This window comes from Hippichthys cyanospilos, chromosome 1 (genome assembly GCF_059441005.1).
Source record: "Hippichthys cyanospilos isolate Australia breed blue-spotted pipefish chromosome 1, RoL_Hcya_1.0, whole genome shotgun sequence".
Taxonomy (NCBI): Eukaryota; Metazoa; Chordata; class Actinopteri; order Syngnathiformes; family Syngnathidae; genus Hippichthys; species Hippichthys cyanospilos.
The window spans coordinates 23,041,790-23,057,273 of record NC_142369.1 but is presented as its reverse complement, the minus strand read 5'-3'; the positions used below and the strand labels follow the sequence as shown (position 1 = coordinate 23,057,273).

General features: G+C 41.2%; 1 protein-coding gene across 4 annotated transcripts in view; it reads left to right on the top strand.

The window, feature by feature from the left end:
* The first annotated feature begins 2,213 nt into the window (after positions 1-2,213).
* Positions 2,214-15,484, top strand: part of grid2 (glutamate receptor, ionotropic, delta 2) — a 461,289-nt gene continuing 448,018 nt past the window's right edge. For all 4 annotated transcript variants that reach the window (XR_015865772.1, XR_015865770.1, XR_015865771.1 and 1 more), the window contains exon 1: positions 2,214-2,939. Coding sequence is in view for 1 of the 4 variants with exons in the window: in XM_088415956.1 (XP_088272082.1) it covers positions 2,852-2,939 (88 nt within the window). In the remaining 3 variants the exon portion in view is untranslated. The remainder of the gene's footprint in view (positions 2,940-15,484) is intronic.

Here is a 15,484-nt window from a genome sequence, read left to right as displayed (position 1 = left end):
GATAAAGGATGAATTTTAGGGCTCACCTCTGCCTTGCTTTTGCTTTGTTCTTGAGCCTTCACCTTTTCATGGTGGTGAGGTTTATGTGTCCCAATGATCCAAAGAACTAAGTTGTCTTGGGCTTGATGCCCCAGAATCAACCATTGCAAACTAGCCCCAGGTGAGGGACCAAGCTAGCGCAGAGACTTTACATCACGCCTGGAGGCCATGGGACAAGGTCAAGAGGACAAGGTCTTCTGGCAAAGACGGCAACTGCTGTCTTACATTTTCTAAACATAAGCCTCCCGTGATAACAAGCGTTAAGTGTTCAGATGTAAAAGATGTTCAACATAAAACTGGGTAACAGACTTCATGCAAGTCTAAAGACACAAGAAGACATTTTTAATTCAAGGGGTTTTTGACCAAAACTCAATGAATAAATATCCTCCTTACACCCAGCCTATACATTTATGATCAATGCAGGTGACATTTGTTTTTGGTCCACCTCTTCTGACTCATTGGAGCTACCCTACCCGGTCCTGGTGCGCTCGGTAAAGCACATACTGGCTTTTCCAATGATGTCTCATGAGTTTAGGTGAGCCAAAACGGAGAAGGCAAGAAAACTCATGAATAGGCTCGGTTCCCGGAGGATGTAGAACCCATTTGAAAAGGATGTATCCTTTCAGGCTGCTTCTTCAGTCACTTGATCCTTCCCGATAACACAATAATCATTTGAGACGCAGGAGCAGACGCTAGGCCAGCTTTGACGGCATTAGTGGGCCTATCGCTATTTCTTCGGCTCCTTCTTCTTGTCCCGTTCCTTGAATGCGTCTGTGCAAGGCTAGCCGGCAGCTCTCAGTCCTAATCCCTAATCCAATGTCTGAGGCCGATTAAGAGGAGCTCTTCAGGGAGGACGGCGGTGGACAAACACTTGATTGCAAGAGAGGGAGGGGGCGACTGGATGTCAGGAATGACTGATGGCTAAATCCTTGGAGAAAGTATGAGACTTTAAAGGTTATTCGGTTTTGTGATGCAATGTAGCTCTTAGCCTCAGTAGGCAGATAAATAAAAATGTTTTAGTCGGTAGATGTATTAGTGTTTTGTTTATTGCGGTGCCTTCAACAAATATTAAGTAAAGAAGAGAAATCCACTTCGGGAGTACACTTTTTTGCAATAAAAGTTTTTTCTTCAAACTTCGCTTGCCTGCCTGACCCGAGAGACAGTTGCCATTTAATTTCAAACAGAAGCACATTAATAGTAAGAACATCAACACTTATAAAATAATGGGTTGCAATTTGACGCAATATTGAAACTGATAAAATGTTTAAAAAATAACTTCAGCAATGATTCTTCATTAAGATTCTTCCTTGGATAGTACAGATGGCACTGTTGTCATTCTGTAAACAATTGTTGTTTATATATAATACAGAGAACAAATACCAAATAAAAATGACAAAATTACCTAACAAATTAGTTTGAGTTAAAATTGCAGCTATGCATTAGCGGCAGTTTCTCGGGCCAGGTTTGTGGGCATGACTATCGAAGGGCATCAAATCCAAACGAACAAATTGTCCCAACCTGTTATGTTGGGGATTGACTATTCCTGTTTCAAAAAGACTCAAGTAAGTGGGTCGGACTGTTTTTTTTTTTTTTTTAAACCTTAAATGGGGTTATTTTTTGACCAAAACATTATAGGATAGTTATAGAGAGATTGACTTGTTGATGTTATTATTTATTTTATTTCTCAGTGATTGACTGGGGACTAGACTGGAGTTTAGCCCGCTTCTTGCCCAAAGCCAGCTTGGACAGGCTCTCTAAGCATGGTAAAAAATGGATGAATGCAGGTATGTTGCCTATCCATCTACGTAGCAGCCACATAACTCTGGTTTGTCATTCAAACAGCTTTGTGGGCATTTGTTATTCAAAAAGCATACGGGTGTGTGACTATGATAGACAATGTGGAGGCCTGTTGATGGGAAGGGCTAGCCGGCTGTATCCAACAGTCACCATTAACCCTCGATTTCCCATTTAGAAAGTGTGTGTGTGTGTGTGTGGGGGGGGGGGGGGGGGGGGCTGGATATCCATGGTCGTCACCATCAATGTACAGCCAGACATCTCTCTCTCTCTCTCTTGCTCTCTCTATCCCCCTCACCACACACACACACATACACACACAAACCGAGGGATACAACGTACCGCCCCTTCCCCATCCTCTGTGTGCGCACGCCAGGGCTGAACGCGAGTCTCCGCATACAGAGTGCGGAGCGAGGCTGTGCGCATCCTCTCTGCTTCCCTTTCTCTTTTTAGATCCCTCCATCCTGCCGCGGAAAACAAAGTGTACACAGTACAGCCCTCTTTTCTTTTTTTTTCTTGGAGCGATTCTTGTTCCACTCAATTTGGGAATATGGTGCGTGTTCCAGCCTCGGACTAAAAGTGTGTGCTCTGGGAACTAATGGGGGAAATAAAAATGCTGGAAGTTCTGGTGCTTGGATTGCTCCACTGAGTTTGGATTTTGCGGCACGTTGGAACACGGGCACCAGTGAAGATTGAAGCTGAAGCATCGAAGGCTCGCAGATCGGTTCCTTCCTCCCTCCGCTGCAGCTCACCGTCTGCGGCTTTTGCGCCTCTTCTCTTGGCCAGGCTATGATTTAACACCGGGAAGGACCAGCACTTACCCCCCCTCCTCCTCCTCCTCCTCTTCTCTTCTCCTTGCATCCTAGTCAAGACTAAGCGGCACCTTACAGATGGACTAAAACAAAACTATCCAAAAAAAAAAAAAAAAAGACGTGTCTTTTTCTTGGATTTGCTCTGCTTTTAAATAGGGAGGAGATTATCTATTCGCCTTGTCTACCCATCGATCTATTTGAGCACCATGAGAGTTCTCTGCGCTGTGTTGCTTATGGCTGTTATTTGGAGCCACGAGTGGAAGTGTGCGCTCTCAGACTCCATCATCCACATTGGTGAGTAGAAATTTATCACCTACATTTTTTAAGGACCGTTTTGTCTTAGTTTAGGAACCCGAAAAACGCATGGTTGGATTCTTCCAACAAAAAAATAGCTCTCTCATGCGTCAACTTTCCATATTATGTTGCAACGCGAACTTCAATTGCATGCATCGCCTCGCATAGGGAGGTGTCGTCTACCGGCGTCTTGATCAATATAAAAGACCCGCAGGGTGCGACATTTTCGGAATGTCGTTGTGAGTGATGGGGAAACAGCTGTTAACTAATAGTTTTAGGATCGAGTGGATGGTGTAAAAGGGGTGTACGTTTTCCGAAACTGCAATTCCATGTATCAGCATCCGCAGTGCCAGCACTCAGAGAGCTTGAGAATGGGAGAGAGGAATAAATCACGTCCAGCCGTCTTTGCTTCCTCCAAAGTGTGGCACTGTTGCGTTAGATCAGGGGGTGAAGAACCCAAAGCCCGTGGGCCACAATGCGGCCTGCCACAGCATTTGATCTGGCCTCCTATGAAAATCTAAAAAAGAATAACAAATTGAGAGGAGCTCTCATCAGAAGCATTCAAATGACAAGAGGATAGGTAGGCCATCCACTGCGTTTTGAGGGTGACGAGCGCAGTTTGAGACTGTGTGTGCGTCAGTCGGGAGGAAGTGGTGGTAGATGGTGGGTGCGCATAACGGTTGCACAACTTGAATGGCCTTGGAGACTGATGTGTGGGTGAAACGTCGTCACGATGATAAGCACCTGTCTATGTAGAAGTGTTTTTGGACCGCGTTCTGCAAGCGGTTCATCTATATTTTACCTATGCTGACACGTGTCCGGAGGGACAAAAACACGTAGGAGGTGATCTATTTATGGAGCCGATTGTAGCAGGTCCCTGGATGCAGTTTGTCAGGAGCAGAATCACCGTGAGGCACTGAACGGGGAGTGCTAAAAGTGACAAAAGAGCAGTATGACTTGTCGATGATATTGATTGTATGAGTAATAAAGATATTGGAAAAGTAATCATATTCTTTTATTATAGAGTGTTATCAAGAAGACTTGCAAAAATAATATCAAGGCATTTTGTCAATGATACAAGGATATTAGCCCAAACCAACCATTACTCAAGTTACAAATTGGATCAAAACAAAATTGAGAAATCTAATGAACTGATTTTGCTTGTAAAAAATATATTTTAACCAGCATTGGTATAATGATACAGTGATAGGGTAGGATAGTGAGATTTTAATGCTATTGCGATACAGGGTTTACACAATCATCATTGAATTGGTAGAAAGACGGCTGGTAGAATTAGGTAGATGTGCAACTTGTTACCAGTAGCGCTTCAGTAATATGATTTGAGGTTTTATAAATGATTATCTCATGATACTGAAAGGCATATCATAAAGTATAGGAAACGTATCAAGCAGACTAGACATCACTTTTCATGCAATAACACTCTATTTTTTACTAACAACACAATACAGCAATTACATAAAACTTGTAAGAAATTTGAAAGATTAGGTGGTTTCCAATGCCGCATATCCTCACTAGGTTCTACTGTCAATGGACGGTAGGCGGGGATACCCTGAATTGGCTGCCAGCCAATCGCAGGGAACAGAGGGCCGAACAACCATTCACGCACCCAATCAAACCTGAGGCCAATTCACCTGCCATGCATGTTTTCGGAGCATGGGAGGAAGCCTGAGTGCCTGGAGAGAACCCACGCAGGCTCAGGGAGAACATGCAAACTTCACACCGAAAGGCCAGAGCGAGCTGGACCTCGGCATTCTGAACTCTGCCCGACTTTTTCCGTCGAGGCCTGCCGGTCTGCACCGCTAATTTCGAGTCAGCCAACATAGAGTAGCTAATGGTTTTGCCAGTTACCGTGACAGCCAGCTAATTCTATACCAATCTTTGCTGACTTTGACTTACTTCAGTTGGCCAAGTCCCGACTTTTAAAGTGAAATGAATTCAGTCACAAATACAGTAGGCACCAACAACAGTACTTATGAAGATGCCGATCCCATGTGTACAAAATGATAAGTGCACCGCTCACGCATATATTTTTGTACTCGATTAAATTAGATGCTTTCAATTATATGCAGATACTAAAATAAATGTTTGATCGCTACGTCAGATTTCATTTTCAGCGTGCATGTGCTGTAACCCTACAATAAGGGATCGCTCTACCTGATTCTTTTCTAAATTAAATCATCATACAAAGACGATGGACTAATCGATCTGGTCAGATTAAATTGCTAATAGATCTGTAAGCTAGTGCAGAGTGATATCATAAAAATATGACTCAACAAAAGACAAGATAAAATGAGGTAGACTACTAACTTCTTAACACACTGATGACATGTTGATGCTTTTTCAACTCTGATATCGAGTCAATATTTGTAAAATATTAATTACTGCCGTATGGAGTCATTGCATTGACGATGCTAAGAGAGCTTTTATTTTGGTCAAGCAGAGATACGTTTGCACTTTGGGGAGCACGATTCGTCCCACAATCGCGCACGCAAAAACACGCACACAATGGCGGCGTTGCCATCGCCTGGTGAGGCAGACATCTGTAATCCAGTAGTTCAGCGGATCACCATGTGACTGGTCTGATCCCAGCAGCGGCAGCGTGTTCTGCAAGTGTCTCGCCGCATGACACGGGAACCTCATCCTAACACACTTACATAGGAGTGTTAAAGCGCTTGGCTATAGAGACAGTATGAGACCTTTCTCTAAAGGCTTACCAACAATAGGGCAGAACAGAAAGCAGGTCAAGGTTGACTGAGTGTGTATGTGATGTGTGTATCAGTGGCGGGCTTAGATAGGGAAAGAAGGATGACGCGCCGACATGATGGGTAGGCTTTGCTTCTCAAACAACACAAGCAATATTTACAGTAGTTAGGGTGATTAATTGTAATATGCACCATAGTGTTGACCCCATTATAAAAGTTGACAACAATATGACTCACATTTTGTAACTTTTAGGATATTCTTTGTTTTTCATTGAATCCAGATTTCGAACAAGATGAAAAAGTTTGTCATACTAAAGCTGCATACCAAAATTGAATAGAAAGTAATTTGTAGCTTTGTTTCCTGTCAATGCTACGTTTGATCGGCATTCTAAATTGAGAAGCAAATATTTTGAGTCACACCAAAGCACACTTCAAAATGTAATCAAATTTTAATCAAAAGTTGATGGAAACTTTTTGCCTCCCTGTGGGAGGGGAAAAAAACAGGCGTTTCATTCTCCAGCAGCCACACAAGACAATTCCATCAAAAGTAGTTTGAATGATCAGGTCCCATTTGCGGATTTTGCAGGTCCAAAGTTTACCAGGTGACTGTATGGAAAATGAAAATAGCAAAATGGCATCACTAGTCAAACTTATATTGTTATAATTATGGAGTCACTGACGTAGAGAGGCAAAAGGCAAATGACTTTCAAGTTATGCGTAAGTGAGCGTTTCTACAAGTGATTTCCTACAAATTCTTTTCGTATGAAATCTTGCTAAACAAGTTATTACTTTTCAGTCGTATTTGTGGAAACCAGACAAGCAAGCATTTCCTGTTAGAAGACAATGAAAACCTTGTGAGGTGCTTTATTGAATGCGAGTCACATTTATTCCTCCTCTAGTTACGACTCATTGAAGCAGTGCATTACGGTACTCTTGCATAAACAAATGTGAGCGCAACCTGGTTTGACTTATTTGATTTCACTTTTTCTTTCTCTTTTTTTCCTCTGCCACAGCCTCGTGATCAATAGTTCATTTTATTGCTGGGCAATCGTCCTTTGAATCACAACAAAAGGTTATCAACGACCGAAAAAAAAACAAAAAACCAACACTGTCGCTCTCCTTCTCTCACCAATCCATCTATCCTTGCCTCCTCAGCACAGCAGCCTTAAGCCGCAGTGCACGAGAGGATTGCTTTTTCTCATAAGTGTTTCAAGGAAACGGAGGGGACATAGAGACGCATGTTGGGATTTTAGCATGGAGCAAACCTCTTTACTCTGACCCGTGTCTATGAGTGTGCGCGGATGTGTGTGTCGGTGTCTCATATTGACTTAGAACTGCATAACAAAGGTTAAAAAAAAAGGTAGCATAGCCCACAGGCGCATCACATTGACATGTCAAAAGTAATCCCTTTTTAATCTCTTTGTTGCTGCTAAAGATGGATTGAGGGAAGGCGAGGCCAGAGAGGTGTATATCAAAAGGGATGAGGGGGGGAAATCTGTACACCCCTTGGGTGTATTTAGACACTTTTTCACCACTAAATGTAATCTCGGCGCACCTAATATTGTTGCGGCATCGGTGTGAACAGTTGTTATAACGCGTACAATGTACGTCTACAGTAACCCAGTAACGTATCATGCAAGCACGGCTCACACCCAGAAAGCAATGCACGGGCTGCCTTAGTAGCATACAAGCTACTCGGTGGAATTTGGTTTTTCTCATGTCAATTAATTGCCCAGCGAGAATTCACTGAGGATTGCAGATTGAATCCGGTGAGGGTCAAAAAGCCTTTGGTCAAGCCTTCCATTAGACCTGCTGAACTTGTAATGAGTTATCAATAATATTGACTGAAGCCTTTAGTTTAAATCGGCTCCATTTAATAGGCTCTCAATATTTATTCGGAATACATTTTACACTCAGCTGGTAGGGATGGGAAGACAGACAGTAAAATAGCGGTTCTGTCATTCTAGCCTTGCTCATGCCTAAAACATGTTCTGTTATAAAAATGTTCTGTTCTTTTCATTATTATTTTTTTGACTGTAAAAAATACCTAGGCGGATCGATACAGAAATAGAAATATGTGGCCATACCAGCTGGTAACTGTTTTAAGATGTAACTTTTGCTCCATTATCATAATAAAGTACCATATTTTTCTGACTATAAGCTGTGACTTTTTTTTTTTAATAATGATTTGAGCCCTGTGGCTTATAGTCTGTGTCTTCTTTTTTTTTTTTTTTTTTTTACCTACCTGAAGACAATCCATCAGTAAAAAAAAAAAGATTATCTGTAGGTGTCAATGGGCGTGCAATTGGCTGTGAGTATGAAAGAGTATGAAAATATAGTATTACAAATATATATGTTTGTATTTATATATGTATGTGTGATTGTATACATGAATTATGTGCAATGTGTTTATATATTTCAATAAAATATTCATTCTATAAAACGCGGAGACAGAAGAAGACGCTATGAAAGTATTGATTTTGTGTTTGAACGATTTAACTCTGAAACCTCTGTGTGATTTTTATTCGGAACTATTTTTAGGTCCTGCAATTAGTGGTGGGTGGTTCAAAACTGAAGTAGCAAAACGGCAACGCTAACCTTACCCATAATTATAGAGGCCGTCATCCCGTACAGGTCAATCATAAGTACAGAATCATTTTTATTCAACTTTTTAACTAGAGTTGGAAGAATACATTCTTAAATGATGATCATGTCATTTAAACCTTGGATAAAATTGCCATGTTTAAACAATTAATTTGTAATGACTAAAATTTGTTGTCATGGGCTAAGTTTAAAAATTATGGCCAATAAGTTTCCAAAATCCTTGATAATCTAATGGCTGTTTTAAACACACATTCTGGGACTTTTCTTGTGTTACTAATTTCAAAATACCAGATAGTCAAATTATATCTTTACTGTAATTTAATAATTATGACAATTGTTAGTTATATTTTTCTTAACATGACATCCAACTTTTCTTACATGGTTTGCAATGGAAGGATGGATGATGAAACATTTTCCTTCTCTCGCAGTGTACTGATTTAGAGAGTCTATGAATATGATTTGGATTTTTGAAGTCGTGTTGCACCTCTTTTGCAAATGACTTGCTGTATTTTTTCACGACGTTATGGAATCAAGTGTTCGGATCTGGCTGGCATCTCCCTCCATGACGATCAGCATGCAGAAGGATAGAGTGCGCGGCCGAGGGGAGGGAATGGACTGGTCTCGTGTCCCTGTGCGCGTCGTGTGCTGCATGGCAAATGCCCCTTCCCCACTTTTGCTTTATGAGGGCCGCTTGTATTGCCACGCAGACAGCACGGCTGAGCGACTGGCGATGTGTTGCCCCTTCATTAGTTACACTACTTGATTTATGCAGTCACATTAAAACCTTAATACACGCTCAAAACATTTTTTTGCATTGTACCACATGCATTGGAAGAAGCTTGTAACATTTCAAATGAGCATATAAAACGGCAGGACTTGGGAGACATGTACTGGAGCTGGTTTTATTTGATGGCCGTGAAGCATATAGCAAAAGTTCATGTTTAAATCTGTACACTGTATATTGTGTTTGACACCACGGGGTTTTCTTAGCACGCGGCATCTATGACAGCCTGTTGATGCTCCTCCCAGCTGCGGTCCCTTCTAAAGATTTCTTATTTTTCCCCAGATGGGGTTTTGAGTCTTTCCTTGCCCTTCTGGGAGCTTTGTTCAGAGGATGCCATTGTGTGGAGGATGCCTCTGTGACTTTTCACTTGTGAATCCCTTTGAGACCCTGTGGTGATTAAAGGCTATACAAATAAATTTGACTTTGTTTGACATTCCGGTGCGGCGGCCTGACTACAGATAGTTTGCAAGAAAGTAGTACGTGCACACAATGCAGCACACGATGTCTTTTAACAAATTTGAGCACTTTTGTACGGCTTAGAATAAAAATCCTGTCACCCTGTGTACACTTGTTTAGTTAGTTAGACCAAGACACACAAGAATAACCTTGACTAATGAGCCACTTGCTGCTTTGGGAGTCTAAAGATAGATGATGATGTCATCTTGACAACAGCTTGTTGCTACTTGGTAGGGTGGGTTCATCATTAACGCAAGTGTGCAACATTTCAGGACACCAGGTTATTAATGACAAGACTAAACATATCAGACCTGTCACCATTGAATTAAAGAAAATATCTAATCGGTTATTCAGTCGAGTAAGCGACCTCCCCATAATCTATCCATCCATTTAACCAGTTAACCAGTGCGTATCGCAGATGTCTTTGGGCGATACATGGGGTCTATCCTGATTTGGATTGCAGCTAACTGCAGGGCACACATAGAAAACCCAGAGAAAACCCAGAGAAAACAAGCCTCCACACAAGGTAGGCTGAAGCTGGAATCAAATACGTGACCTCAGAACTGTTACGCAGACATGCTAATGAGGTTTTTGTAAATGGGCCACATTTTTTGAGCAGGGGCTCTTCACTGTACTGTTTAACTATCAATCGCAAGACTATCACATTGACATTCAGACCAAGGGCTATTTTTTTTCAACAAATAAATAAATGCTCATCTGTTGTTTTTTTTTTTCTTTCCATATCTTCTAATTTAATTTTTGCCGATAGTAGTCACTGAAGAAACAGTTCACTCTTAGAAATTAAAAGAAGAGAGTGTTCAGCAAAAAATCATTTACAATCATATACAAGATCTTCTGACAAAGAAAGCTGTCGTCCCAATTTTATCAAACATTAAACTGGTTTGTCATTCATGACATACAGTTGTTTCGCTCCTGTATCAGAAACAAGTCCTGGCATGCTAACGCAATGCTGCTTAACATTTCTAGATGCAAGATTAGTTGCAAAATTACTAATGTATTGCTCCAAATGGAAAACAGTTGGTACTACATGTCAGTGGCTTTATTTCCCTTTCAGTACAGCAAAAACAAAAGTGTAGGTTTTGTGAATTTTTGCATCAGTAATGGTGTGAAGTGGGTGTCTTGGTGGAGCAGTGAATAGCACATCCGCCTCACGGTTAAAGGGCTTTAAATTCACCTCGCTCCAGCCTTCCTGTGTGGCGTTTGCATGTTCTCCCCGAGCCTGCGTGGGTTCTCTCCGGCTTCCTCCCACATTCCAAAAACATGCAGGGCAGGGGTATTGGACATACTAATTGTCTTTAGGTGTGCATGAATGGTTCATCTGTGCGTGACCAGTGAATCCGCGACTGGCTAGCAACCAGTTCAGGGAGTCCCCCGCCTCCTGCCTGAAGTCATCTGGGATAGGCACCAGTAAGCCTGCGGCCCTTGTGAGGATAAGCGGCTCTAGAAAATGGATGGATGGATGGATGGATGGATGGATGGAAGGTGTGAAGTGAATATCTCATTGGTTGTGGTGGGGACTTAAGCTTTCATTTCAAAGCAGATGCATGGCCAAGTGCTCCATGGAGTGGCTTAGTCACGTGTAAAGAAGGGTTACTGAAACCTCGTCAATATGTGGTTTCGTCCAAAATGTTCTCTGTGCCAGCAATGCCTCTACAACCAGGTGGTTTTATCAATTTCACCGTTCAGCCCATGAATTCAACACATGAGCAGCGGCTGCCAGACGCCGTACATTAATGCCACATCTTTTGAGTTATGCATCTGTGAGTAGTGACAGATGCGCTGGTCCATGCTATCTTTGACCGGGAAGATTTAGCACATCATATCTCGGAATGTTTGTATGACAATTTCTCCTTTTTTTTGCCGATCGGTGTATGATTCACAGCGATGGAAAAAAAAAAAGCATCCGGTTCATGTAACATCCTGCGGTTTCTTGCGAACGCTGTGAGACGTCTGGTGAGGGAAAGCGACAGACGTGTGTGTCGCTCAAGCACATCTCTTCAGTAGGCCACAGATGGAGAAAGAGACACGGTGTTTGAAAATGAGGCAGACTCACACAGCAGAGCTGTGAGGAGTACCATTACCGGTCGGAAAGGCAGCGACTGCGCTTGTAGTCACCCGTCGCCGCCGATGAAGGTGCGCCATCAGCGAGCGGCAGTCAGTGATGCGGTTGGACGAGCCCAGATGGCCGAGGCTCTTGTTACCTGCTGATTGTGCTCTATGTTTGCACCAGGCTGTGAACGCTCACACATAGCAATGGAAGTAGTCTCATCATGCTTTTTGGAGAAACTGAGTCAACATCACACGATTACATCACTCTACACTGAAAAGCCAGACTCTGGCTAGTGATCTGCATAGTATTACTAGAGAATGAGCCCTTTCACAAAAATAAATGCAAATACAGACGTTTTTAGATAGGCGTATTAGAGTGGCAGTTTACATCTATTGGCTCATTCTCTATATATGTGCTCCGTTTTGCCATCAAATCCACAGTCAAAGATTTAAAATATGTCTTGGGGATAGAATATATCATTGTGGATGCTAAATGGATTAATTGCTTTAGGTAATTCATTATTATAATCAATTGTTTCAGATAACAAATAATCAAAATCATTTATCGCTTTAGTACTGAATTACAAATAGTAATCAACTTCTTTCATCCTTAAGCACCATATTTTCTGCACAGTTATTTCCCCACCATACGGGACGCCATATTTTCAATACCATACAGCACACCATATTATTAGCCGCAGTCTTGATTATGGTTTATTTCACGACAACCTTTACATAGAGCGCATTGTATTAAAAGGTACCTGCTCAAAACGTACGGTCGGCAGTATAAGTGAACGTATGCAATACTCTCTTAATCGTTTATTGCACCCAGCGTATGTGCTGTATGTAATACGTAATGCCCTCTGATTGGTTTCTCGCTGCTAGTATGTACTGTGCGTGTTCCTTACCTACGTCCCTTTGTAAGCAGAACCTTGTCCGACAGCCAGTCAAACGGAGGGCTTACCAAAATTGCACAATGACATCTTTACACCTTTTGAGACTCAGGTCACACCAAAGCCTAACCGGATTGTAGAGCGCACTTTCGATTTTTGAGAAAATGAAAGGGACTTACTTTACTTGCACATTGTATGAAAAATATGGTACCTAAAGTAATACATTACTTTAGCATTTAATTACTGAGAGTAATTGACAGCTTTGGCTCATAATTATAATCAATTGAATATCAAAAAAGCAAAGTACTACAATGATTACTGACTTTAGTGAATAATTACCTTAAGTGATTAATTACTTTAGTTCTCAATTACTTTAGTAACAGTCAACATGGAGATAAGTGCCTGAACTTGAATGTCTAGAGTACTTAAAAAAAAAAAAAAAAAGTAGAAATATGTCTTCGGTATTGAATGAGATAATGGTCAAAGTGTATGTGTGCAAAACACTATGATCCAAACCGAAAGTAAAGTGAATATCTTAGAAGAAATCATAGAGTGTGTGTAGGTTCGCAAGCTGCAAGTCACATAGCTTCTTCCGTTAACAATCCAAGTTGAATTTACCTAAACCCTGACACACTTATTCGTTATTAGATAATTATAAGAACAAAATAATAAATATGGAAAAAAAAATTATAATCACTTCAGCACAATTTTCTTTGACACCAATGTACTACTTTTCTTTAAAACACTACAATGCAATCATTTCAGAAATGTCCAGAAAGTGCAAAAAAAAAACATTGTTGGGTTTACTGGAAGTAGCTGGGGATACGTTCCAAAGTACAACCACGAATGGATGAATCTGAATTGAAAACCGTAAATATATGAGTGCTGACTAGAATGTGACTAGAGGCGCTGTTGATTTAGACTCAATTAGTTTGCTGTCCAAACAAGGCCAACAACGCCAGAACAGAGTCTTCTCAGCTGTATTATTCACTTGAGTGCCACATTTTCGGAACATTCGGGGTAACCAAGTCAGTATGTTCATTTCAACAAGTTTACTTCACTAATGATACGGATGACACACACATTACTTGCCTGACCTCAGCGGAGGCACCATTGGTTACATTCCCACTCGGTGATATTTTGAGTGTGAGCGTGACGAACTGCCTGCCTCGGTGCCAGTGACTAGTAGTTTTACTCACTCGTCCAACAGCATAAATTGTATAGAAAACATATTGAATGGGTAGATGTCAACAAGCTTGTATTTCTCAGTGGCATGTGCCGCTTTGTATTAATGGCTTACAGATGGGTTTAATTTCTATTGATATGATGCTCAACTAAACTTCTTTTCTGTGTTTTTAAAACAAAGACAATACAGTCTTGTCACTATTCATGAGTGTGTGAAATGAATAGTTAATCATGTCTCGAAGCAATTGATGTTTAATGGAGTGCATTATTTGGCTGCGAGAAGAAGAGGCCCTGTTGATTCAGTCGGCTTTATTGAAATATGCCAGCTTTTCGAAAACAGATTTCTTTCGTGAATTGAAAATCTAAATTGTCCATAGTTTACATGTTTACTATGTGTCCTATGATTGGCTATCGATCAGTTGGAGGTGTACCCCGCCTCTTGTCCAAAGTCAGCCAGTATATGTTCCAGCTCATTTCTGACGCCAGTGAGGCTGCAAGTTTTTGAAATTTCTAATAATTGAATTCATTTTTAATGAAAAACCTTAAGTTCAATTGTGATTCCACTAAATTGAACTGAATCAAACCGTTCCAGTTCAAAATAAGCCTACCATGAATGATATGGCACCCCATTTATCGGGTTCGAGATTCAAAGTGTTTATTGTCATGTGCGCAGTGTCGAAACAGGTTTCTCCGTACAATGATGTTCTTACTTTGTTGTTCACACGAATGTCAATAAAAAATAAGTACCAAGATATGTTGGGAGCGGTACCGTTTGATAAAACCTCCAAAGCTTTCCGTACAATAGATAATCATAACAGAAGTTCAGCAAACACTGTCTGAAGCACTCCACTGAGGCAATGAGCAAGGCAAAAGAAGGCGTCTGATGGCACCCAACGATGCCAGGTGGCCCGACTGAAGGAGCCGCACTGATCAGCGGGGCGGCGTCATGAATGAGCGAGCCGGATGGAGAGACTAGTCGGCCTGTTCCCATTAGGATGGAAGCCGAAGGGAGCTTGCTTGCTTGCTGAAGGAAAGGAGGCAGCGCTGCCAGCCAGGGAGGGCTAACCGCATCAAGACAGGTTTAAGCGTTACCTTTGTCCCCGTAACACAAATACATTCTGGCCAAAGCAAACTACTTGTAGTTGAAAACATTTAGAGGGTGCTTTTTATTTTATATTCCACCTAAGAAATGTTTGTTATAGGATACCTAATCTTCATGGCTGTGTATTGTTCCTATAACACCAACATAACTAGCGTGTGCTAAAGGTATAATTTCATCATTAATATGAATGTATCCCACTTTAATTTTAAATTATAACATATTTTAAAATATATCGTATATCATACAGGTCCATTTAAGCACAAACTAGACTACTGTTATGTAAGCAGCAAGTGTCATTTGCATTCCCTCTTCGGCAACACTTGACCTTTAGCGCAAGGTGCGTAAACAAATATGAGTAGCTACTCTTAATTTGCCGCCACAATTGCACGCTTGCCAAGTTTCATTTTCCAAACGTTTCAGGAACAAAATGGAGACATTTGCCTATCACACGCTAATTAAGCCACATGATTAGCAGTACTTTAATAAGTACAAGTGGGTAAAAAAAAACAAAAAACAAAAAACAGCGAGTCTCTGTTGTAATACCAAATATACACCTGCAGCAAGTCTGTATTGGCGAAAAATGTCTCTTGCATGCACTCTTTAGTCTTTGCATGTCTTATGTGTCCAAGCCTGCTTCTCATCTATTTTTTATGCATTGAATTTGTGCAATAGAATGAAGAGTTACAGCTTCTAGCTTTGCTTGTTCTAGTCAAACGTGCGGCAAAGCG